Source organism: Cucurbita pepo, chromosome LG20, assembly GCF_002806865.2.
Source record: "Cucurbita pepo subsp. pepo cultivar mu-cu-16 chromosome LG20, ASM280686v2, whole genome shotgun sequence".
Taxonomy (NCBI): Eukaryota; Viridiplantae; Streptophyta; class Magnoliopsida; order Cucurbitales; family Cucurbitaceae; genus Cucurbita; species Cucurbita pepo.
Window position 1 is genome coordinate 6,882,986 of NC_036657.1, and position 25,282 is coordinate 6,908,267.

At 37.6% G+C, this 25,282-nt stretch overlaps 3 protein-coding genes across 7 annotated transcripts; 2 read left to right on the forward strand and 1 right to left on the reverse strand.

Moving 5' to 3' along the window:
* The first annotated feature begins 261 nt into the window (after nucleotides 1-261).
* LOC111782735 lies at nucleotides 262-13,930 on the forward strand. The gene is made up of 10 exons (XM_023663528.1): nucleotides 262-273; nucleotides 10,396-10,605; nucleotides 10,978-11,466; nucleotides 11,634-11,793; nucleotides 12,484-12,778; nucleotides 12,877-12,949; nucleotides 13,024-13,036; nucleotides 13,106-13,183; nucleotides 13,378-13,457; nucleotides 13,540-13,930. The coding sequence occupies exons 2-10, from the start codon at nucleotides 10,525-10,527 to the stop codon at nucleotides 13,708-13,710; spliced, it is 1,440 nt and encodes a 479-aa protein (XP_023519296.1). The 5' UTR covers nucleotides 262-273; nucleotides 10,396-10,524; the 3' UTR covers nucleotides 13,711-13,930.
* On the forward strand, nucleotides 818-2,534 carry LOC111782736 (F-box/kelch-repeat protein At5g60570-like). The gene has a single exon (XM_023663529.1). The coding sequence runs from the start codon at nucleotides 1,038-1,040 to the stop codon at nucleotides 2,205-2,207; it is 1,170 nt and encodes a 389-aa protein (XP_023519297.1). The 5' UTR covers nucleotides 818-1,037; the 3' UTR covers nucleotides 2,208-2,534.
* A 1,901-nt stretch (nucleotides 13,931-15,831) lies between the features above and the next one.
* On the reverse strand, nucleotides 15,832-24,127 carry LOC111782809 (leucine--tRNA ligase, cytoplasmic-like). Of its 5 annotated transcripts, none has more exons than XM_023663614.1 (5): nucleotides 23,914-24,127; nucleotides 23,121-23,240; nucleotides 19,427-21,052; nucleotides 17,596-19,283; nucleotides 15,832-16,152 (listed from the first exon to the last, which is right to left on the reverse strand). In XM_023663614.1, the coding sequence occupies exons 3-4, from the start codon at nucleotides 21,031-21,033 to the stop codon at nucleotides 17,618-17,620; spliced, it is 3,273 nt and encodes a 1,090-aa protein (XP_023519382.1). In that variant the 5' UTR covers nucleotides 21,034-21,052; nucleotides 23,121-23,240; nucleotides 23,914-24,127; the 3' UTR covers nucleotides 15,832-16,152; nucleotides 17,596-17,617. The 5 variants fall into 5 exon arrangements, with proteins under 5 accessions (XP_023519382.1, XP_023519379.1, XP_023519381.1 ...); XM_023663611.1 differs by lacking the exon at nucleotides 15,832-16,152 and adding an exon at nucleotides 21,402-21,573 and having other exon boundaries at nucleotides 17,435-19,283; nucleotides 19,427-20,880; XM_023663613.1 differs by lacking the exons at nucleotides 15,832-16,152; nucleotides 23,121-23,240 and adding an exon at nucleotides 21,402-21,573 and having other exon boundaries at nucleotides 17,435-19,283; nucleotides 19,427-20,880.
* Nucleotides 24,128-25,282: the final 1,155 nt, after the last annotated feature.

The window sequence follows — 25,282 nt, forward strand, 5'->3', positions numbered from 1 at the left end:
CAAAGAATCTTATTCTTTGAAAATATGTAAATGAATCTTCAAATTCTTTATATATATATATATATATATGAAAGTAAATAAAAAGAATATGATTTTTCTTGTCAGAGAAATTAAAAATAAAAAGAAAAAGAAAAAAGAAAAAAGAAAGCTTTAGAGGAAGTGATGATGGTAAAGAGAAGGAGGTGGTACAAGTATCCAAATGTACGGCAATCGCTGCAAAACTGCCTATTTTTCTGGTTTCCATTGCCCCCACTCCCCTCCATCTCTCTCTCAGTACTCTCAATTTTCACGCCGCCGCCTTCCTCCGCCCTCCGCCCTCCGCCCTCCGTCGGCGATATGTTTTTCTCCGTCCCCTCTTTGTCCGCTCACAGGTAAAGGAAGGATCCGATTCACTCTCCAATCTTCCTGGTGTGTAATTTTGCTCTTTCCCCCCCTTTTTGGATTATTGATTTTGTGTTTCTTCTGCTGGATCCGCGTTTTAATTTGATTTGGATCTCGACCTGTGTGATTTTCTTTGGTTGGGATCGGATTTGTACCCTGAATTTTTGTGATGAATTGTAATGGAGTCGGAATTGTTGGTTGACTCTTTTTGCTCTTTTGTGTTCTTGATTTTTTCAGATGAGGATTCTGTCGGAATTTCCGGCTAGTGGCTCGAATGCTTCCGGAAAGGCGTCCCAATTCAGGGTATAAGGATTCCAAATCCTCTTGTTTGTTTGTTTGTTTGTTTGGATTTGAATGGTTTGAAGATGAATGGTGTTTTGCTTCTTCGGTAATTGTATATATATATATATATATATATATATATGGAGAAATTTAGGAGTCTATCACGGACTAGGTTGTTGAAATTGTTGGATTAATGGAAGGAATAAGCAGACGGAATCTGATTGCTCATAAGGATCAGAATTTCTTTCTGGATGTGGGGAGGATGCTGCTGAGATATGGCATAGACAACTTTTTGTTTTAACTTTTCTTTTTGATGGTTTTTGTTTGGTGGATTTGGTGGGGGTTTTTTTGGGTATACTGAAGAGTTTATTAACATGAAAAACAGAATTTGTGTTGATACTTGTATGGAGTTGGATGCTAAAGAAGAAGTACCTCATCATCTCTTGGATTTGAACTCAAGTGGAAGAGTGGATGATGGTCATCACCTTGGATCAAGTGATTCATTGTTCCCTGGTCTTATTGATGATGTTGCCTTGAATTGTCTTGCTTGGGCTTGCCAATCGGATTACACTTCATTGTCGTGCCTTAACTCGAGGTTTAACGAGTTGGTTAGAAATGGTGATTTATACGGTTGGAGAAAACGTTTGGGCATTAAAGAGCATTGGGTGTATCTGGTTTGTGATTTACAGGGTTGGGAAGCATATGATCCTTTGAGGAAAGTATGGATGACTTTGCCAAAGATGCCTTGTGATGAGTGTTTCAATCACGCCGACAAGGAATCGTTGGCTGTTGGTAGTGAACTGTTAGTTTTCGGGCGTGAGATGTTTGATTTTGCTATATGGAAGTATAATTCAACTTGTAATAGTTGGACAAAGTGTCGAGGAATGAATCGACCTCGCTGTCTATTTGGCTCAGGTAGCCTTGGTTCAATTGCTATTGTAGCAGGTGGGAGTGATATAAATGGGAATATTTTAGATTCAGCAGAGTTGTATGACTCTTCATTGGGCACATGGGAAATGTTACCGAAGATGACGACCCCGCGTAGATTGTGTTCGGGGTTCTTTATGGATGAAAAGTTTTATGTGATCGGTGGAATGTCGAGCTCCACCGTTTCATTAACTTGTGGGGAGGAGTACAATTTTCAAACAAGAAAATGGAGGAAAATTGAGGGAATGTATCCTTATGTTAACAGGGCTGCTCAGGCTCCTCCCCTTGTTGCCGTAGTGGATAACCAATTATATTCAGTGGAGTATTTAACTAACCTGGTTAAGAGGTATGACAAAGTAAAAAACTCATGGAATGTATTGGGAAGGCTTCCTCTGAGGGCGGATTCTTCAAATGGCTGGGGCCTGGCTTTCAAGGCCTGTGGTGAGGAGCTTCTTGTCGTAGGTGGGCAAAAAGGTCCGAACGGTGAAGCAATCGTACTCAACGCTTGTTCTCCGAAGTTCGGCATGAGGAATGGAGCCTTGGATTGGAAGTTTCTTGGTGTGAAGGAGCACGTCGGAGTGTTCGTCTATAACTGCGCTGTCATGGGTTGCTTATAAAATAACTCGACAGAAGAGCCCGACTCCATCGCTAGATCTGTCCCATATGGAGCCCTCGCTACATTTACCTCGGTCGGCTACAACTGTTCATCCCCGTAATGCTTTTTTCAGTTTCTGAATGTGCTTTTCAAGTGTCTCTTCTGTTTCTGTGTTGTCCTGTTGGTTAGTTTGATCTAAGTTCTCTATTGTCTGTTTGTCACATTCATCCTGTTTCCTTCATTGCATCTTTACTAATAAATAGTTATAGCCTCTCCGGTCATTGGATTATTGTTCAATTCTAACATTTCTATGCTTTGATTCAATGGTAAGTCTACTCTCCTATCATCATATCTTACTGTTCGCAGCTCAAAACAGCACGAAAGACCTTTCTTACGCGTCGTTTTTAACTCGTAATCGGTCAGGTAAGCTCAAATTTTCTTCCTGGATTGTTGAGATCACAGGAAGGTAAGAGATATTGTGTTATGAAACCAGCTTGATTCTTGTGTTTTCTGAGCTGAAAATGTGAACAGGTGAGAATTTGAGGGTCTAGAAAAGCAGTCCCCCAGGAAGTTGCTATTATTTGAATTTGTCCATTTTTTATAGGAAAAAACTCTCTTTTGGTTTAGTCTTTTCTCAAGGCAAGGCTCATATAACTGCAAATTGTGTGGAAAGATTCATGTTTTTACATCTGGCAAGTTGGTTTTGAGTCGGGTTTAGACGTTTTTTACACCTAACCTAATTGCCCAGACCGAGATGAAGCACCTTGAGTAAGCAAAGAAAGATCTAGCAAAGAAAGATCGAGGTGATCAATGGAGACTAATGGTTTTGCTGTTGTCTCTGCCATAGCTGCACAGAATACTCACAAGTCTGATACCATTGATGTTTGTGTAGTTGATTCGCCAGAAAAGAGAGAGAGTAAGGAATCGTCTGCAACCCTTAAATAATGAATTTTGGATTGAGTTTTTCGTTTTTTTTTTTATTTTTTTATTTATATATATATAGTTTCTTTTTCTAGTTTTTAAGAAAAATAAAAAGTGATTGACAACTTTTTGTTTTACCTTTTAATTAAGAAATGAAATTCAAATGCTTGTAAGCTGCCCTATATACTTTTTACCTTTTTGTTAATGGTAAAAGAATCTAAGTTATTCCTAGATGGCAACTACTTTATAGCATCCAAATATTTGACTATTTAATCACTTTATAAAGCCTATTCACTCCCCTGACATGCCCAAATATTCTCCTTAAAAGTCGTTAAAAATGAGACGCCCAAATATTCTCCTTAAAAGTCGTTAAAAATGAGACGTTATAAACTTTAGTATCTGTGATCTAAGAGTTTGTATATCCACGAGGATTTTTAGATCCAATTCGTTAAGGTTTTCATATCACTATCACTAATCATGGTCGACACTAATCAAAACTAGAAGGAAGAGTGAGAACCACGAGCTTAGGGATGTCTACACCACATTAAATACATACATATAGAACTAGGACTTTGACCAAGTCAACCCCTCCCTCATTCGATGAGTCCAATGAGCCCGACCAAGTATGAGAGTTGAGTATACTTTCGATCTTACTTTTCTTATCATATATTTTATTTTTTGTTCTCGTGATTTATTAGAATGACTACTTGACTAGTGAGGAGAAAATAGACGACTTTAATTGTGGGTTTATTTCTTTTTATCGTTTATAGTGTGTGTAATGGTTAATGTTGTATTATCTTTTTTTCTTCACGCAATTGGTATCAGAGCTTTTGATTTTGTAGTCCTTCAAGTTTCGAGGAAACCACGAAGTTCAATGGAATAACTTTAGGTACGGTAAGATAAGGTTAAGGGTTATGTAACCTATGTAACCTTCCAAAAGGTTTCAAAGCGATATCTCTCCCAGTAAGATGTGGTATGAGGACAAACCAAGTAGGAAGCTGGTCAGCACGTGACACCCGAATAAATGGGGTGTACTATGTCACCGGGGAATGTCAAGGCCATCAGATGTCGAATCCAGATTCTGAATCAATCCTGATTTGAATCCTATGCATGGGTGTCTCGTAACCATGTCACAAGGAAATGTCAGGCCACTAGGTGCTAAATTTAGATTCTGAATTCTGAGCATATCCTGATATGAATCCTAGGCATGAGTCGTTACAGAATGTCTCATGACCATGTCACAGGGGAATGTCGGGCCACCAAGTACCAAATACAAATTCTGAATTCTAGGCATGGGTCGTTAAAGAATGTCTCGTGACCATGTCTCAAGTGAATGTCAGGCCACCAAGTACTGAATTCAGATTCTAAACCTTAAGCATGAGTCATTACAAAATGCCTCGTGACCATGTTACAGTGGAAAGTCGGGGCCATCAAGAGTCGAATTCATATTATATATCCTAATCTGAATCCTTGGAATAGGTAATTACAGAATGCCTCTAGTGCTAAAATTTTCTCTCCTCAGTCGTGCCATCCTCGCAAAGTGCACCCAACTTCATCGTGAGCGATCTTCTCTTCTTCGTTCCTCCGTTCAACTGATTCATTCTATCATCTTCTCTCTCGTTCGTTCCATTCTTCTATGTTATTCATTCCATTCGAGCAACATATTCATTAAAAAATAACTTTATTTTTATTTTCCTTTTTATTATACAATTAATATTAAAAATAAAAATAATTAATTAAATAAACTTTATATAGAATGTGGGTCCCACACCCACAAACCACATTTAAATTGAAAATGAAACATCTTCATCAAAGAACAATTTTTTTGTGGGACCACACAACCATTCCATTGCCTTTGGAACAAAGTTATTCTCTTTATCTTAATACAAATTTATATATTTAAAAATGAAATCAAATTCTTTTAATATGGTTTGAATGATTATAGTCAAATTAGATTATATGGTCCCGACATTCTCCTGCATCCCCAACAACATGGTCACGTTATCTACTTTTCGCTTTTAACATACCAACAGAAGTCCTTCCAACATGTTTTGTTTTTCACTCACATGTATTTTACGAAAATTTCGACTTCACCCAATATAAAATTGCTCTAAGTAAAGCACGCTTAACCCTAAAGTTCTTAAGATTGAGCCCGTGAAAAGGAAGATATACCTTGTTAGTATAGATAGTGACTTTCAATTCTTTTACACTTTCAACTCGGTATCAGTAGTTCCTATAATTATATTAAAAAAAAAAAAAACATGAATTAGTTTGAATTGTGGTCGTCCAAAAGTCAAAAGACAACTCTTTCAAGGTGAAGGAAGATGTGTTTTAATCTTTTAAATTTGCGAAAAAAGAAATTAAAAAAAAAAAAAAGTAATAATAAAAGGAAAGCCTTGAAAAAAGAACTCAAGCTTGCAACTTTACAAGGCCACCTTTTCCATCTTAAATTAAATTAAACCCTAAAATTTTAAATTAATTCTAAAAGTAATTTCTTTTATTAATTGGTGTCTCTCACCAACAAAATATTCTCTAGTATCACTAGAAAATTATAATTTTTTTTTTAAATGTGGTTTTTTTTTTTTTTTGTTGCAAATTCGAGCTTTTGGCAGAGTCTTCGAAGGGCATTTAGCACATAGCATGACATTTCACCAACAGATGGATGGAGAAACCGAGCATTTAATTCAAACCTTGAAAGACATGCTACGCATGATTTTTCAAGTAACTGGGGCTCTCGCATCCCCGCTTTCACCTTATGGAGTGTGCTTATAATAATAGTTATCAAGTAACCATTGACACGACACCATTTGCCACCCTTATATGAAAAGAGGTGCAAGTCCCCTGTTTGCTAAGATGAGGCAGAAGAACTCAAGTTGTTGAGTTTTAAGTTGGTCCATGTGTGAGATTTCACATTGGTTGGGAAGGGGAACATAACATTCCTTATAAGAGTGTAGAAACCTCTCTCGAGCAAACGTATTTTAAAATCATAAGGCTGACGGCGATATGTAACGAGATAAAGTGAACAATATATGCTAGTACTGGGCTTAAATTATTACACCAAGTCACGAATGATGCGAACAACACAAAGTAGATAGAATAGTTACGACGATAGGGTATTCCTAAAGGTGGAGGACAATGAAGGATGTTATAAGGTTCTGTTTTATTAGACCATTTGAAATTCTTGAGCAAATTGACCTAGCCTTAACGTCATCGCTCTCCACAGTTCATAATGTGTTTCATGTTTTCATCTTACAGAAGTACACAGCAAATCATTTTCACTTGGTTCACTTTAAGCCTTTACGTTTAAACGAGAGCTCGAGTAATGAGGAAAACCCTAACGAAATTCTTACGAGAGAGCTGTGTACTCTACAGTAATCGAGAGATAACACTTGTTATAATTCTCTAACGATCCATCGGTAATTAATTTATATTTATTTTATTTTATTTTATTTTAATAATCTAAGACGAAATATTCTACATCGAATTCACACTCTCCCAAGAAAATTTTAAAATTTTAAATTAAAGAAATAAAAAATAAAAAATAAAAAGTAGAAACCAAAAGGAAAAATAAGGATTTAATCGGCGATTTGCAGGTGACTCCAATCATCACACCCACGCCCTAGCTGAGCTGGCAGCTCCATTACCATTGGAATTATATTCCTACCATAATATGGAAAATCAAAATAATTTTCATTACCATTTCATATGACTTTCTTTTTCTTTTAAATTTTTTTTTTTAAATTTTTATTACGTCCTTTGAGCTTACTTATAGAGTTAAATGCATAGTATTTCTCTACACACGATACACGCACGCACGAACCCATTAGATGGGATCATTAACATCTAGGTCCGATCAACTACGTTCTTGCTACCCAAAACTAATGAAGAAGAAAGGAACACAAATCAGGCCTAAACGTAGCTCAATATCAAATATAAATTCTTCACGGGACGTACAGACATATTCATGATGTTTAATTCATGTTTATCATACATGCTACATCATGGTATCTTATAAGACGTGAACATTGTCATATCAACATAATATTCATAATCAAACATACACATGAGTTCCATATTAACAGGGTTACAAAGTAGGTGTTATTCATGCGTCAAACAATTTTATCCAACTTAGCCCGTACACATTCAAGCAATAGGTTTACGTATAGTTTTAGGCTCAACTTGATGCTCGAAGCTCATTCTAGTTAACTGTTTCTATGTTCAGCTCAACTAGAATTTAGGTTCTTCGATGATATTCCATTCATTCAGAAATTCAAGCATAGAGTCTATTCGTGATGGCATATATCTTCTTAATGTTACAAAAAAAAATTAAAATTAATTATTACTTAAAATAAACTGATAATTACTTAATCTTTTGATGTCTTTTCAAATAATTTTGAGAATTTATATTGGTTGATTATAGCTTTTACTTAATTATTTTATTCCAATTATTAATGGCTATTATTCATATTCCAACTTCTAATGGCTTAAATTTTTTAAGTTGGAATTTTAGAATTTTATACACGAGTTAGATGAGATTGGGTTCGTGAAATCTTTTGAACGAATTGGGTTAGATTGCCCGAGGTTTTTTTAATTATTTTTTTAAAAAAAAAACCCTTATTTTTCCATTATACATATTACTTTAATAATTAAATTTTCACAAAGTCACAACTCAGTACTAATATTTGTTACAAACCACAAATATCCTTCATCTTCGTAATAATCTTAAAAATAGAATTGTTGGTTGGATCAACGTGACAAAAAAAAAATGTCAACCGGCGTATTAATTCGAATTTTTCGGTTTTTCAAAAATTAACTCAATTGATATTGAGAAAAAAAAAACTTAACTCAACCCGAACTATAAATGTAATTTCTAAAATTTATCGATATTTTTTAACTGGAGTATTAACTAAATCCGTCCAATAGTAAATATATTTTTAAATTTTTTTTTTAAATATTAATCAAATTAAAAAAAAAATAATAAGTGTATTATTNTTGATATTGAAAAAAAAAAAAACTTAACTCAACCCGCTATAAATGTAATTTCTAAAATTCATCAAAATTTTTTAAATGGAGTATTAACTAAATCCGTCCAATAGTAAATATATTTTTAAATTTTTTTTTAAATATTAATCAAATTAAAAAAAATTAAGTGTATTATTTAAACAAATTTGAGGTTTTTTTTTTTTTTTTTTCTATGGATTAATCATTGGGAGACAAAATGATTTGAACCCATTAATTGTGCTAAAAAGAGGATATAAATGCAAGTATTTATCATCAACTCACCCACCAACAACAAATTTGTATAAAAAATATTCAGCCACCAATCAAAGTTGACTAATTTCCTTCTATCTTTCTCGGGGTTCGAACCTACTGCAATCTACTAACTCCTCATTGTTGGATGGACTTTCACGTTCGCTCTCTCTCTTTTTAAGTTCCCGACTTTGAGTTTCATTAGGTCAAGTGTGTATCGAGAAAGTACGAGAGATTTATCCCTTTTTCAAATATATAAATAATGAGACCTCAATCCAAAATAGGGTTTTAAATTCATACGGTTTGATATCAATATCACGGATCAATCAATAGCTCGATTGTTTCTTATAAATTAGATTTTGATTCAGTTTGAGTTTGGTTGAATTGTTGAAAATTTTAAAATTTTGATTCGGTTTACGAGTTGATGTTTTTTTTGTAAGGCTGAAAATTGAAATATAACCACGTACCATATCGCAGAAGAACGTTTGTGAGGATAGTATTTATGCTTGGAAATTGAAAATTGAAATCCAAAGATATCCTCATGTTAATTTGTGAGGATAGTGTTCATGTTTGGAAACGAGGTGTAAGTAACCGAACCACGTATCATATTGCAGGAGAATGTTTGAGTCATCAAGTTCAAATTTAGATCCTTATATATATATATATATGTAAGTAATACGTACCATAAATATTAAACGCGGAAGACTTCATTTAAATTTCATAAAACATAACCTTTATCTTAAAACACATCATAGACTTGCGTGTTTCAAAAACATCCTTAAAACGACACACCAAAAGACTAAATAAAATAAATAAGTTAAAAAGATTCTATTCTAGTCTAAATCTAAGAAAATAAATACTATTATTTTATGCATATGTCATGGTCTTGAGTTGCGATGTCGTCGTCAGCTGTACATAAATGTCTTGTCTTAACCTAAAAAATGTAGTAATATATATATATAATTAAAATGAATAAATAAATTGTGAAAGTCCGTAAATTTCACGCCATCAAAAATTGAAAATAGAATATATGCTCATTCATATTTTCCATTATTGACAAGTGGAGAATCTATCAAACACGAAATCATCATCCTCGGAATCTCTATTCTCTTCCTCTTTGACGCTAGTGTCGTTTTTATCCTTCATTACACTATCGACGAGGTTGACAAAATTGACTATGACTCGTTCATTGTATTCACGAGTGACAATTTGTCTCTCACGTACTTTTTCTTGTTCTCGCCAACATTTTAGCTGAACTCGAACTCTTTACTATCAAAACTGACATAATGTGACGTAAAATTGAAAGTTTATGATCTTTACCCATAAAGTTCAATTTAAAAAACGCCAACGAAAGTTCGTAAACTTGTAAATATATAATCTTAAAGGAAGAAATCTAAGAAATGACCAAACTTGAATTGAACAAGAGAACAAAAAGGAAGCAAGAAGAATAACCGCTCTCTAAGGCCACTTGAAATCTCGTTTTTGTGGAGTGGTTAAGCTCTAGTCTTTACAAGGTTTCCACGCCCTTATAAAAAAATGTTTGGTTCTGCTCTCCAACTGACATGGGATCTCACAATTCACCCCCTCCAGGGCCCAACATCCTCCCTCCCGGACTCTCGAACCCTTCTTCAATCGATGTGGGACTCCCCAATTCACCCCTTTGGGGCCTGTGTCCCTGTTGGCACACCGCCTCGCGTCCACTCCCTTCAGGGTTCAGCCTCTTCGCTGACACATCGTTCGGTGTCTAGCTTTGATATCATTTATAACAGCTCAAACTCCCCGCTAACAAATATTGTTCTCTTTGATTTTTCGTTTCAAACGTCCCCTCAAAATTTTTAAAACGCATTTACTAGAAAAAGATTTCGAATGTATGCTCCACAGTTAGACATGCCACAGCAAAGAGCAATGCTTAGCCAGTGGCATCAGTAGCTCCACCTTTTGCTGCAATAAATATAGCGTTGGGGCTTCTTCTTTCATCCTTTTTTCACTTTTTTCTCACACCCCATTCCCCATTTCTTTCTAATTTCCCCCTCTCCAAGCTCTCTCTCTCCCTCTCTCTCTCTCTCCGGCCTCTTTTCTGTGTAAAGCCGATCGAATTTGAATGTTCTTCGTGGTTTTTGGCGAGTTTTTTCTTCTGGGTTTGTGCGGTTTGTGGATTCTAAGCTCTAATGGAAAACGGGGATAAGCTTGTTCTTGAAGGAACCGAGATGGGTTCACGTGAGGGAACCATTTCAATTCCTCTCGAAAAGGTATGATCAATGAATGAACGATGTTCTCTGTTTCCTTTTACGTTTTCTTTTCTGGGTAATCTTCTGTTTCTCGTTTATTTTAATGGGTTTTCTCTTTATCCTCTGATTTTCTTATGCAATTCTGTAAGAACATTACTTAAACTGAGCTAAGATGCAAGAGGAGTGAAGGATTGTAGCTGTTTTAGTCTAGATTTTCATGTTCTAAGTATTGAATCCTTATATTAAACTGATGAATCGTGATGATATCTACTCTTCTGTTGATTTGTGATCGATTATCACTAGTTTTAATACCTAAAATCTTCATCTGAGTGTGCTGTGAAATGCCCTGTTCTTGTTCCTGTTCTATGTTCTTATATTCAGTTCTTCATCCAGGATGAGCGCACAGCTGGGATAACTGAGGAAATTGAGCATTCTAATCAATGGAAGAGACCGAATCTTATACTCGAGATACCGTCTCGAACACCCGAATCGTCGCCTCGAGATTATCAGGCTATAAAGATGCCTCAAACTCCTAAGAAAGTGAATTTTGTATTGACACCAAGCCCCTCAGATGCAAGAATTAATGGATCTGGATCACCTGGTCCATCTTCATCTAGAGGCAAATCATCTATAAGAAGTCTTTTTCCCAAGTTAAGCTTCATCCATAGAAGTTCTTCAGATATTGAGAAGGTTGCCAATGTTGTTCTTGAAGGTTCATCCAATGGGGCTCAAGAGAAGCCTTCAATAGCTAGGTCCTTGTCTCTTACTAAGATATTTACCCCTAGGATAAAGAGGACTTCATCTCTACCTGTTACTACGATCATTCACTCGAACCCCGAATCGACACATGGAGGAAGTAGAGGAGGAGCTACCAACCTTATGGTATGTATCCACTTGTGTCATTGTTCTCCTTTTAACCGGGTCGAAGGCTCGAGCATTTTCAACAAATTCTTTGTTCTTTTCATGTCTGGTTGTATAGGTGACAAGAAGTTATATTTGAACACGTATACAACTTGTGTAATGTTATTTGATCTTTGTGTTTTGTGCAGGGGAAAGGAGCGCAACGACAAATTTCTCGATCTCTTTCGGTCCCGTTGAATGATAAAGAGTCGAGCTTGAGGAGGATGGACTCGTTTTTTCGTGTTATTCCTTCGACTCCGCTTGTGAAGGGAGGAAGTGGAAAGCTAGATGTAACCATAGAGGAAGCTGGTATGATTCGATGAAAGAATATCGACTACTTCTTTATTACTTTTTTTTTCGTTTTTCTTTCTAATGAAACTAACTTGGAGTTAGTCGAACGGTTAAGGCTGTAAGATCCTACATCAGTTGGGGAGGAGAACGGAACATTCCTTATAAGGGTGTGGCAACCTCTCCCTAGCAGACACGTTTTAAGAACCTTGAGGGGAAGCCCGATAGGGATAGCCCAAAAAGAACAATATTTACTAGTGATGAGCTTGGACTATAGTAAATGATATTAAAGCCGGAGATTAAACGATGTGCCAGCAAGGAGGCTGATCCCCGAAGAGGGTGGACAAGAGGCAGCGTGCCAGTAAGGACGTTGGGCCTCGAAGGGGGTGGATTGGAGGGTCCCACATCGATTGGAGAAGGGAACGAGCGTCATCTAGGACCCTGGGCTCCAAAGGGGGGTGGATTGTGAGATTCCATCTCAGTTGGGGAGGAAAACGAAGCATTCCTTATAAGGGTGTGGAAACCTCTCCGTAGCAAACTCGTTTTAAAAATTTTGAGGGGAAGCCTGAAAGGGAAAGCCCAGAGAGGACAATGTCTGCTAGTGGTGGACTCGGGCCGTTACAAAGGCGTTACTAGCAAGATCTTCTACTCACGTTAAGGGGAAAAGTTCAATTCAAGAACTAATTTAATGGTGTCTTCTTCATGGTTCAGAAGAAGATAATGCTGGTGAAGATATACCTGAAGAAGAAGCTGTTTGCAGAATCTGTTTGGTCGAGTTGTGCGAGGGCGGAGAGACGCTAAAGATGGAATGCAGCTGCAAAGGTGAACTGGCTTTGGCACATGAGGACTGTGCCATCAAATGGTTTAGTATCAAGGGCAATAAGACATGTGATATCTGCAAGGAAGAGGTCCGAAACTTACCCGTTACTCTGTTACGGATTCAAAGTATTCGAGCTCGAAGCACCGGAGCAATCCGAGCTCTGCAGGAAGATGTCAATGGCTACAGGTATTCGACCTAAACATACCATCCATTTTCATCTTTGTATAGCTTGTTCTTTTATGATCATCCTATTGATACAACTTTCAATGTGCAAATCTTTTTAGGGTCTGGCAGGAAGTTCCCGTGCTCGTCATCGTGAGCATGCTTGCCTATTTCTGTTTTCTCGAGCAACTTCTGGTACGATTCTCGTCTCTACGTTTTGCTCATCGAGTTCTTGGCACATTCCCTTGAAAAACGTCGTCGTCTTTCAGGTCGGTAGAATGGGGAGTGGTGCAATCGCGATATCCCTACCTTTTTCTTGTGTACTTGGACTGCTTTCATCCATGACCTCANGCAGTGGTGCAATCGCGATATCCCTGCCTTTTTCTTGTGTACTTGGACTGCTTTCATCCATGACCTCATCAACTATGGGTAGGCAATCTAATAATGCTGCATAACCCTATCTGATCTTTATCGTTTTTGTTAGTTTCGGAGTTCGCCGACCATCATCGTGTCAAAAAGTGGTCATTTTGCAGCCATTAGTGTGATCGTTTTTTTCATTTCGGAACTTATTATGGAACAAGATTTCAAATTTTCAGTATCCTAACCTCGTGAATTATATATAGTTAAGAGAAGATTCGTCTGGGTGTACGCCTCGTTTCAATTTGCTCTTGTCGTTCTCTTCGCACATATCTTTTACACCGTGGTGAGAACTCTATGCACATAAATCTTTTTTATTGAATTAAGATGTTATTTTCAATCTGGTGTTGCTTCCCTGGTTGCAATAGGTGGGAATACAAGCAGTTCTATCTATTCTTCTTGCAACATTTACCGGGTTCGGTGTCGTGATGAGCGGTACTTCGATCCTAGTTGAGTTTATCAGATGGAGAAGAAGATGGCAAGCTTCATTGGAGCAACATCAAACGCAGATGATCACACGACCGAGTCATTTCCCTTGAACATCAAGTGCATAACAAACTAACCATTGAGGCTGGTATCGACACCAGCCCGAACCGGATAGATACTACAGAAACGATAGCAGATGTTGAATTTGCTACGTATACTATAGATGGTTTCGCAAGCAAGTTCGATCAAGTCAAGGCAAACTAAGTCAAGGCAAACTAAGCTGTGTGTAAATGAGAGATTTGTGGTGTTGTTTACTTGTGTTTTCAAGTCAATGAGGAATTNTTCATTTCGGAACTTATTATGGAACAAGATTTCAAATTTTCAGTATCCTAACCTCGTGAATTATATATNTCGGAACTAATTATGGAACGAGATTTCAAATTTTCAGTATCCTAACCTCGTGAATTATATATAGTTAAGAGAAGATTCGTCTGGGTGTACGCCTCGTTTCAATTTGCTCTTGTCGTTCTCTTCGCACATATCTTTTACACCGTGGTGAGAACTCTATGCACATAAATCTTTTTTATTGAATTAAGATGTTATTTTCAATCTGGTGTTGCTTCCCTGGTTGCAATAGGTGGGAATACAAGCAGTTCTATCTATTCTTCTTGCAACATTTACCGGGTTCGGTGTCGTGATGAGCGGTACTTCGATCCTAGTTGAGTTTATCAGATGGAGAAGAAGATGGCAAGCTTCATTGGAGCAACATCAAACGCAGATGATCACACGACCGAGTCATTTCCCTTGAACATCAAGTGCATAACAAACTAACCATTGAGGCTGGTATCGACACCAGCCCGAACCGGATAGATACTACAGAAACGATAGCAGATGTTGNTGCGCTTGAGATTGGGAGATGAGGATTCAAATCTACAGAGAAAAAACTCAGGTCCCTGCTGTGTAAGAAAACTGACAGAGTTCGTTGTATTTATAGAGAAAGGAGATGGAAGGTTGGCCGTTGGATGGCGATCCGTGTGTCGAAATAATTTTATTTTATGGCCGTCCGATTTCACGTGGATTGTGCCTTTAGTGGCTGGATGAATGTGTCTCGCGGATTGAGGATTTTTCTTTTTTTTTTTCTTTTTCCAAAGAATCAAAAAGTGTTCCTAAGACGCTATATTCTCAACCCTTCTAATTATAATCTAACTCAATTTTACCATATTATTATCTAACTCAATTTTACCATATTTTTAAAATTGTTATAAAAATTAGAAATATTTAACGTACATATTTGATATTTTAGTTATTAATATGATATTATTTTTTTAATCTATTAAAAAAAATTAAATAATTAAAAAAAATAAACAATTCGACCGTTCAATCAAAACTAATCTAAAAACAAATGATTAGGTTGGGTCGTGAATCTTATTCAGATCATTAGGCTCCTCAACACTCTCACCATCGACCATACAAACCATCTAAAAACAATGAATTTTGTCTGTTTGCATGTTATCATGTTGCCTCGATTCGAGATTTTGGTTAGTTGTCTTTATTTGAGTGTTAAGGTGATGGATAAAACTTGCAACTTCATCTCGTGATCAACTTGAACGCCAGATGAATTATCCTCTCAATCGACACTAGATTGTGATGAAATTTGTTGAGTTACTTCGACGAGTTCTTGTTTGTTTCAAGGTTTAGTCTCGTGATGGCTTAAACAAAGGTGATTTAAGAAAAAAACTTAGACACTCTTGAAGTTCAAATTACAACATACCCATCTTATAAAACCTTTTCATTAAAAAAAAATTTGAAAGAATACACACAAAAAACTTATAATAAAAAAACCATCTTATAAAACCTTTTCATTAAAAAAAAATTTGAAAGAATACACACAAAAAACTTATAATAAAAAAACATTTAATCTAGCAAGGAACCCATCCATCCGATCCGAGATCTCTCGAGCACTGTAAATTCTATAATTTCTCTTCCCATAGCTCCGACACGATAGCATATGCCCTCCCTCCCGTACCACAAAATCTTTACTTTCTCGCAGAATTTCAACATATCGATCTATAATAAAGATTATTAATCGAAATACATGGATACTTTCCAACAATTTTCACTCCAAGCCATACATTACATTACAGCTCAAAAGAACAAACAAAAGAGAATGAAATAATTTAGTGAATCAAGAGAGCAAGAAAACATAGGTCCAAAAACCAAGATTTTAGTATACCTTGATCTAACAAGTGAAAAGTGAAATTAGTAGCAACAGTGTGATATACAAATGTTTTTTTTTTTTTTTGCAAGGAAATTGTCTTCTGTTAAACAATGCAAACAAGTTATCATTAATAAGAACTTTCACAGTTACCATTCAGTTCACAATCAGTAAAGTTTACTCATGGCAGCAGGCAGCAAAACTGAAATATGCTCATAATCGAAGCCTTACGAGTAACATTGGCAATGAAAGAAGGGATAGTTCGAGTAACGGGAATGCATTGTAGAACTTGGAAAACCATGAACCCCATACTTGGACATCAGCAGGATGCTGCAAGAAACTATAGATTATGTTTCACTAAAGTTGAAAATAATGCGTGAAAAGTTCAATGTAACAAACTTGGCCCAACAGTAGATGCACGGATTGCAAATAACAAGGAAACAAAGCTGCCACTCGCAACCTACTCATAACACTTGTTTCTGTACCATATTGAGCAATGAAGCCTCATCTCCCACTATCAACAACCAATGAAGCCATCTCCCACCATCATACCAAAAAGTATTAGTTGAAATTATCTTGTCAGATCCCACACAGATTGGAGAGAGGAATGAGGGACAGGAGGGGGCTGGGCCTTGAAGGAGGTGGATTGTAAGATCTCATTATCGGTTGGAGAGGGGAACCAAGTATTCTTTATAAGGGTGTGGAAATCTCTCCCTCAGACGTGTTTTAAAAGCCTTGAGGGGAAGCCCAAAAGGGAAAGCCCAAAAGGGGAAGCCCAAAAGGGAAAGCCCAAGGAGGACAATATCTACTAGTGGTGGGCTTGAACTATTACAAATGGTATTAGAACTAGACACCGAGCGGTGTGCCAATGAGGCGCTAAGCCTCAAAGAGAGGTGGACACTAGGCAGTGTGCCAGCGAGGATGTTTAACCTTGAAGGGGTGTAGATTGTCAAATCCCACATCGATTGGAGAGGAACGAGTGGCAGCGAGGACGCTGAGCCTCGAAGGGGGTAGGTTGTGAGACCCCACATCGGTTGGAGAGGGGAACAAAACATTCTTTATAAGGCTGTGGAAACCTCTACCTAGCAGACGCGTTTTAAAAATCTTGAGGGGAAGTTCGAAAAGGAAAGCCCAAAGAAGACAGTATCTGCTAGCGGTGGGCTTGGACTGTTACAAATGGTATCTGAACCATACAGGGCGGTGTGCCAGTGAAGACGCTAAGCCCCAAAGGGAGGTGGACAAAGTGTGGAGTGCCAGCGAGAACGTTTGGCCCCAAAGGGGGGTGGACACCAGGCGATGTGCCAGCGAGGACATTGAGTCCTAAAGAGATCTCACATCAATAGAGGAACGAGTTCCAACGAGGATACTGAGCCCCAAAGGCGGTGGATTGTGAGATCCCACATCAGTTGGAAAGGGGAACGAAGCATTCTTTACAAGGGTGTGGAAACCTCTCCTTAGCAGACGCGTTTTAAAAACCTTGAGGGGAAGCCCAAAAGGAAAAGTCCAAAGAGAACAATATCTACCAGCGGTGGGCTTCGGCAGTTACATATCTTCACAATTATAACATTCTACCCATCCTCAAAATTTTGTAAGCTCATAATTCAACGTGTTGAAACTAAAACTTCAAAGAAAACTACACCGACCTATTAAAATTTACTTTTTGGGCCAAAAGAAATTCACTCTTTATAAGATCAGAAATCTAGAATTGCATAAAGAACTTAGCAAAAATAGCGAGTCTAATAAAACAGTAGAGTATAAAGCCAGAAAGACAATTAACCCTCACCAGAATGCCTTGAATATTGTTCTCAACTTGTTAAGAAAATGGCAGTAGGATTCCCAGGGGATGGAGGATTCTGAGTCAACAATGAAGCCAAAGCACCGGCTTTTGCAACAGCATCTGGATCAGATGCACACAAAATCTCCACCTCTTCCAAACCTATTTGCCTCTTGATCAACTCCAAGTTCTCTCTAAGGACGTCCATCTCCCCAAATGGAAGCTTCAAGTCCAAGGCCTGAACCCCAAGTGCAGCAGCCTCATCCTTCTTAAACCTCAAGAATGGCATACATTGCTTCTGTGTTTTTTTAAAATCTGCTGCCTGCCCAACTGAACTGTTCTGTAGTGCCTCCATTATTTCACTATCTGGTGCAAACGTACGTCTAGTCGTGTCAAATTTACTTCGGAGTATCCTTAGGCATTCTGCTTTCCATCCGTCGAATTGCTCGTTCACATATACCAAGCCAGTTAATTTCTTGTCCTCAATCACCATTGTAACAGGAGCACCCTTCTTGTTGCCCTTTTTAGATCCTAAAAGTTGCTTTTGAAGAAGCTTCCTCATCAAAACTATTGAGTCTTGGAGATATTTGTTCGCAATTTTGAGAGTTAAATCAGGAGAATCGGCCAAAGGCCAGCCAGAATTAATAACAAATCCTTCTTTCTTCAACATTTCCCTCCAAACATATTCTGCATAGTGTGGACAGATTGGAGTAATAAGTCGCGTCTGGACATCCATAAAACGGAAAACCAAATCACGATTCATGCCTCCAGCGCCACATGAAAACCTGTACTCGTCCCTAGCTGCTTGGAGATCATAAAAACCGGTCTTCAGAGCTTCCCGAAACATGTAATCCTTGTAATTTTTCTCGGTCGTTCTAACAGCTATATTAATTTCGTTTTCAAATACCCGATCAGCATAAGTTGATGGAGGGCCTGTTCTAAGGAATGAAGCTGAATCAGCCTGTAGAATATCTTCCATCCATGCAATTTCTTTAGTCAAACGTAATATTGCAGCATTTGCAGTCTCAAAAACAAAATTTGCATCATCTACACCATCGCCAGCATCAGCCAATGAGAATCGTGTGGCATCGGCAGAAAATTCTTCGATTGCCTGACGCAGAGTTCTAAAATTCCCAGTAGACTTAGACATCTTTTCAGAATTAAGCATGATGTGCCCATTACATCTGAACCCACGAGGCCAATGGTGCCTTGGCATAATTGCAGCATGATTGTAAATACAGAATGTCAAGTGATTCTGAATAAGATCTTTTCCAGAAACCCTAAGATCAAATGGATACCAATACTCAAACTCCTGTTTCATCTTATTAAGAACCGACTGTGAGATACCAGTTGATTTTGGTTCTGCAGCACCACAAAAGATAAAATCCCACACTTCATCGGTCATCTGCTCGGGCTTGATTGCAGAGGCATCTGATGCATACAAGTCCCCATTATGCAAAAAGTGAGCAATGGTGTAGTAAGCCATGTAAATGGTGGAATCAGATAATGATTCAACTAGAAATTGTTCATCCCAAGGGATACGAGTTCCAAGGCCAAAACTTCGCGAGCATGCCCACTGGTTGAGCCAACTCAGTGTGTGCTCAAATCCATGCCGTGTCTCATCAGAAAACAGATCCATGTTGGCCAAGCACTCTTCAGCCAACTTCTTCCATTCTGATTCCCCATATGTGATGTACCTGTTAGGAATACCATTAGAGTAGAAATTAGAATCACTGTTAGGTCCTACCATTAGAGTAGAAATTAGAATCATTGTTAGGTCAATAATGATATGCTTAATCATTAACTAAAAGAGTTGGTTATAGCCATAGGTGATGGTCACCATTGATCAGTAAGAGCTACAATGCACTCATCTCCAGACCGGGAGATAACACGCTTCTCAGGTTCACTATATGGGATAGCTTCACCAGTTTCAATTAGCTTGCTCCGAATCAAAGGCTTTGCTTCCTGCACTTTCCTTCCAGCAAATTCACCAACAATTAGTGTTCCATCAGTAAATCCTTTCAAATACGTCAATCTTTTAGCTTCAGCAAGCTTGTCCTTCTCATTCTGACTTTTAATTTTTAAATCCAAGCAAACTTTTTCAGCAGCTCTATCTCCAAATTCTGGGATATCAATAATGGGAACAATATCATATGGAAGCACCCATTCATCTTTAACGCCATACTTGGCCCTAAGAGCTGGTTTTGATTTTAAATCATGCATGGCCGTATAATCATCAGGAGCATCACTAGGTACACTGGTCACGATACCAGTTCCCTTATCTGTGAGAATTGTAAGCATGGGAAGAGCATAAATGATCTCATTAAAGGCTAGAGGGGACTTCAATGGGAGGCCTATCAAATCATTGCCAGTCAACTGAATCAAGCAAGTTGGTTTTTCAGGAATCCTAGAAAATCTCTGATAGGCTAAGTTAAGGGCAGCTCGTTCGGTAATAATAAATACATCAGTATCATTAATTTCAAATGCTCCATATTTACCCTCAGGTAGTACCCATGCATTTGTTTGACCATACATGGTCTCAGGTCTCAACGTTGCAGCAGCTAGAAACACTTTCCTACCCTCCAACACTCCCAATTTAGGAGGAAAAGGAGCCACAACCTCCATCTTAATCAGTGTGTAATCCTGTGGTAGAACCCCTTCACCAGATGCTCTATCGTGATCTGCACAGGGTTGGCCATCCAAGGTTGAATATATAGCATATCTGACATCTTTCACAATCTTCCCCATGGATTTCAACTTTCGCATTTGCCACTGTACAAATGAATTAAAAAATGGATTCATATCAGTGGTAATAAAAGATCGTCTCCAATCACAACCTAAACCAAAAGCCTTAAGATCCTCCATAGCCACAGGAGGAAAGAATGTCAACCAATTATAAGGATTTTGGAACTTGGATATCTCACTATCAGACAGACCAAAACTGCGCATGATTTCCCACTGGTACATCTGTCCACTTGACTTAGAAGCTGCCTTAGATTTCTTGCCCTTGAATTTGTCAGGTAATGTTGGATTACTTTCATTTGTATCCTCAGCTTCTGCTTTCAAGTTTTCTTGCTCTTCTGTTTGAGAAGGGAAGACAGGTGGATCACCAAACTGTTGGATTTCCCTAGCAAGCTTATCAGCAGAGGCCTTGATAGGCATTCCTGTGCAGTGGAAACCAAATGGTAATAGGACGTTTGCACCTCTTAGCCTGTGATATGCTGCAGCAAACTCCAATTTTGAAACGGAAAAGGCATGACCAAGATGCAAAAATCCATTCATATAAGGAAAGGGGAAATTTCCAAAGAACTTCTCGTCCGCTTTAGGTGGTGTTTCACATGCTTCTGCTCTAAAAACATCATTCTCTTCCCACAAAACTCGAACCTTTGCTTCAATATCTCGGAGACTGTCCCTCCGGGCAAAGCTTTTCCCACTCTCTGATGCCATGTCTGTAAGACTGAAAAATCTGCAGGCATCAAAAGCATCATAGGTACACCATAAGAAGCACTCTAAAAATTTAAGGCATACAGAACATTTACACGGCAAGCAAGTAGGTCAAGTTCCATTAATTCACCTAATAAAAGAACTTTCATGTGTCATTTAAAACTTGGCATATCCTGTGTATGCACATATTTCAGAAACCACTCCCATTTAAAAGGGTGACAGGAAAGGTGCATATTCGAACTCAAATCTATTCAACTTTGATCCTAATTTAAGGGACTATATGTAAAGAGTGACAAGAAGTACCATTTAAAAGTTAATTAATCTCCAATAGATACAAGGGACCTCACTTCTAACCATCATTTTAACCATNGAAAATTTCCAAAGAACTTCTCGCCCGCTTTAGGTGGTGTTTCACATGCCTCTGCCCTAAAAACATCATTCTCCTCCCACAAAACTCGAACCTTTGCTTCAATATCTCGGAGACTGTCCCTCCGAGCAAAGCTTTTCCCACTCTCTGATGCCATGTCTGTAAGACTGAAAAATCTGCAGGCAGCAAAAGCATCATAAGTACACCATAAGAAGCAATCTAAAAATTTAAGGCATACAGAACATTTACACGGCAAGCATGTAGGTCAAGTTCCATTAATTCACCTAATAAAAGAACTTTCATTTGTCATCTAAAACTTGGCATATCGTGCGTATGCACATATTTCAGAAACCACTCCCATTTAAAAGGGTGACAGGAAAGGTGCATATTAGAACTCAAATCTATTACTTTGATCCTAATTTAAGGGACTATATGTAAAGAGTGACAAGAAGTACCATTTAAAAATTAATTAATCTCCAATAGATACAAGGGACCTCACTTCTAACCATCATTTTAACCATTGTCTCTCAACCATTATAATTATTAGGCTAAATTACACCGTTGCTCCTTGAGTTTTTGCATGTGGTCTGAGGACCAATTAGACACAGGTGGAAACTCTTGGACCAGAATTGTAATTTACTCTAACCATTTAGATTGAAAAATAAAATAGGTACAACTTCCAAAGTTCTTTTTCCTTCTATCTTGAAACATGAAGGTAGAATTTCATAACCACAAAACACAAAGAAAGTAAATCTTAGGAGTGCACATGAAGTCTAGCCTATAAAATCACGTGTACCACGCCACTGTATACTACAAGATAACTTCATAACCCTACAAATTATTGATGACCAAACATCAAATTATATTTTAAAACAATATATGACACAATTACATAGCAAAGTAGTAATTTTATCTACTTCACACTTGTTTCCGGTTCAACAAGATATTTGGAGATGGGGGACACGAACTTCAGATCTCTTAGTTGAAAGCATATGCTTTACCCAGTTCAGCTATGCTCAGGTTGACTACTCCACACTCATTTTAGTCAGTGAAAAAAGTATTTAATCTTGGAAAAAATTATCCCATAAAATAATTCATTTGACACATAAAATGAAGACAGGACCGCAAGTGAACCAAATACCTGAATATCCTAACTGGTCTAGGTAGCCATGTATGTTAATTCAATCCATGAACTGGGTCATTCCCTTGACATTTAAAAGTCAACAACATAAACGAGGCTTAAACCCACATTCACCAATGAAATTCATCCCTCCCNAACTTCAGATCTCTTAGTTGAAAGCATATGCTTTACCCAGTTCAGCCATGCTCAGGTTGACTACTCCACACTCATTTTAGTCGGTGAAAAAAGTATTTAATCTTGGAAAAAATTATCCCATACAATAATTCATTTGACACACGAATGAAGACAGGACCGCAAGTGAACCGAATACCTGAATATCCTAACTGGTCTAGATAGCCATGTATGTTAATTCAATCCATGAACTGGGTCATTCCCTTGACATTTAGAAGTCAACAACATAAACCGAGGCTTAAACCCACATTCACCAATGAAATTCATCCCTCCCCAAAGTAGAAAAGAAAAAATAACCACACACACAAAGTAGTATTAGAACAAAACCTTTACAAACTCCCAGATTTGAAGTCTAAAGGGGGAACTTCAAAGGAGGAAGTGACAAAGGGAGACAAAAAGGTATGTCAATACCTTATATTCAGAACAGAGCAACGGTTCGTGGAGAATGGCAAAAAGCTCTTCGCGGAATGAGAAAAAGCCAGTGAGAGACTAGTAAATTATTAAACTAACGACAGATGGAGTATGCTTACCCTGTAAATCAAATGCTTTTGACAATGAGAAGAATTATATATTACAAAAGAAGCTTAAAAAAACAAAAATAAATATTTGAATGCTGCAAATAACGAGTAGTAATAAAAATAAGACAACCAAAAGAGACTAAAAAACATAAGAACAGAGAAGAAAACAAAATGGATTAGAAAAAAAAAATGTTCAATTACAAATTTAGTCCTGAATTTGAAGATTGACTAATTGGCACCTGACATTTCAAACTTACAAATTTAGTTCAGAACTTCGATATTTTTTAAAATTCATGATCGATCTACTAGACCCATAAATATAGAGTTTAGACAAACACAAAATTCATATTTATATGCAATAGATCAATTAGTTTTTAAAAAATCCGAATCTGTCGGAAAGGTGTGCCAGCGCAGTTCCGCAGACAGGGAGATTGAAAGAGAAGAAAGAAAATTCGATGCCAATGGATGAGACTGCGGCGGAGAGGGCGTACTAAAAAGAATCAGTGCCGCAGGTGAAATATCACACACACATTCTGAAATAAAGTCCCAAGTACTTGCATAATCTACCAACATCATGGAGCTAAAACAATTAAACACGGAGGCAGAACAAATAAATTACATAGAAATGATAATTGAGAGAGCATAAATCACATGAAATTGACTTCTTAGTGAAAAAACAATCACACCAAGAAGAAGGAGAAAGGAAATGGTTGAGATTTGAGCCTACAAGCTGCAATACCAGACGTCTTGATAGAGAGTGACAGTAGGCCGCCGTCCGATACGCCGGAAGGCGGTGGTTGCCGGTTGGAGGTTTTACAAGCTTGCAACGGATGTGGAGGGAGAGAGGCTGAGCGGAAATGGAAAGATAGAAATTAGGGCAAACTTCAAAAATAAAATAAAATAAAAATAATAAATAGAATCGGATGCAACTTTTCGATAGTCTTAGCAAAATTAAATACTTTATATCAATTTTGACTTTTTAATATATAGTTTAATATTTTGACTATTTTCGGGTTGGGTTCGATTGTCCGTTTTTTATAATTATTTTTTAAAATTTTATTTATTTACGATGCATGTTACATTAACATATAAATCTCATAAAGTTCAAACATCGAGCGTTTACTAGTCACGATGTATCACTAACATCGGTTATAAACGTTAAATATTCTTAATTTTTTTAAAAGGTGACATTAGTTTCAGGTTGGTCGAGAGCATTATAATACTTGTCAAGTGATTTTAACATTTACTAAGGCTCGTCGACCATTATAATGCTTAAAGGGACATAATACTCATGTGCCCGAGCTTGAGTTTATATTTTAACCTTTAACGCATGGAAAGGGGTGCACTGTTAGCAAGCACCTGACACTATCCTCGAAAATCCATTTTTAAAAAAAGACGTCCGAGACATTCGTCTTACAGTGCTCACTCACTCCATAATACTCACATGTGTCAAGGGGTAGCTCGCTCAAGCCATGAGACCTAGGAATGTTGAAAAGCTAACACCATGTCTCTCCTATAGTACATTCTAAGACATTTTTACGTCATTTTAATAAATAGCCCTACACCAACGTGAAGCATCTATCTGATGTCCGATTGACATCAAATTTGTTGAGTTTACATGTTTCACTATACGAACTTAACTACTGAGTCGCTCATCGAATGTCACGATGAATCCCTAACTTTTGAGGTGATAGTGAAGGATGTCACAATCGCACTCTTGATGGCAGCGAACTTGCGATTGTGCGGCACTCACTTTCCAATGACAAGTGAGCTAAGCCAATTCGTTCTTGTGTCACCTACGGCCAAGCGACGTATACTCGAACCTCTGGCCTCGGTTTAAGAGAAGGTTTTAGAAAACGAGGGCAGAAAGAGACGTTATATAAGCAAGCAAGAGAGTAACAACAACGGCTTATAGTATATAACCTTGGGTAGGGAGAAGTTGACAACTAGTCATATCCCCCTATAGTACATTCTGAGGCATTTTATGTCTGGCAGACCTAGATATGATTTTTACGAAACGTTATACTCCCTAGAAATACAAAAGGAAAACACTAG

Coding starts and splice junctions, on each gene's coding strand:
- LOC111782736 (XM_023663529.1), top strand. CDS start 1,038: ATGAAAAACAGAATTTGTGTTGATACTTGTATGGAGTTGGATGCTAAA.
- LOC111782735 (XM_023663528.1), top strand. CDS start 10,525: ATGGAAAACGGGGATAAGCTTGTTCTTGAAGGAACCGAGATGGGTTCA. Junction 11,467..11,633: donor GAGGAGCTACCAACCTTATG/GTATGTATCCAC, acceptor TGTTTTGTGCAG/GGGAAAGGAGCGCAACGACA. Junction 11,794..12,483: donor TGTAACCATAGAGGAAGCTG/GTATGATTCGAT, acceptor TTCATGGTTCAG/AAGAAGATAATGCTGGTGAA.
- LOC111782809 (XM_023663614.1), bottom strand. CDS start 21,033: ATGGCATCAGAGAGTGGGAAAAGCTTTGCCCGGAGGGACAGTCTCCGA. Junction 19,284..19,426: donor GTAGCTCTTACTGATCAATG/GTGACCATCACC, acceptor TATTCCTAACAG/GTACATCACATATGGGGAAT.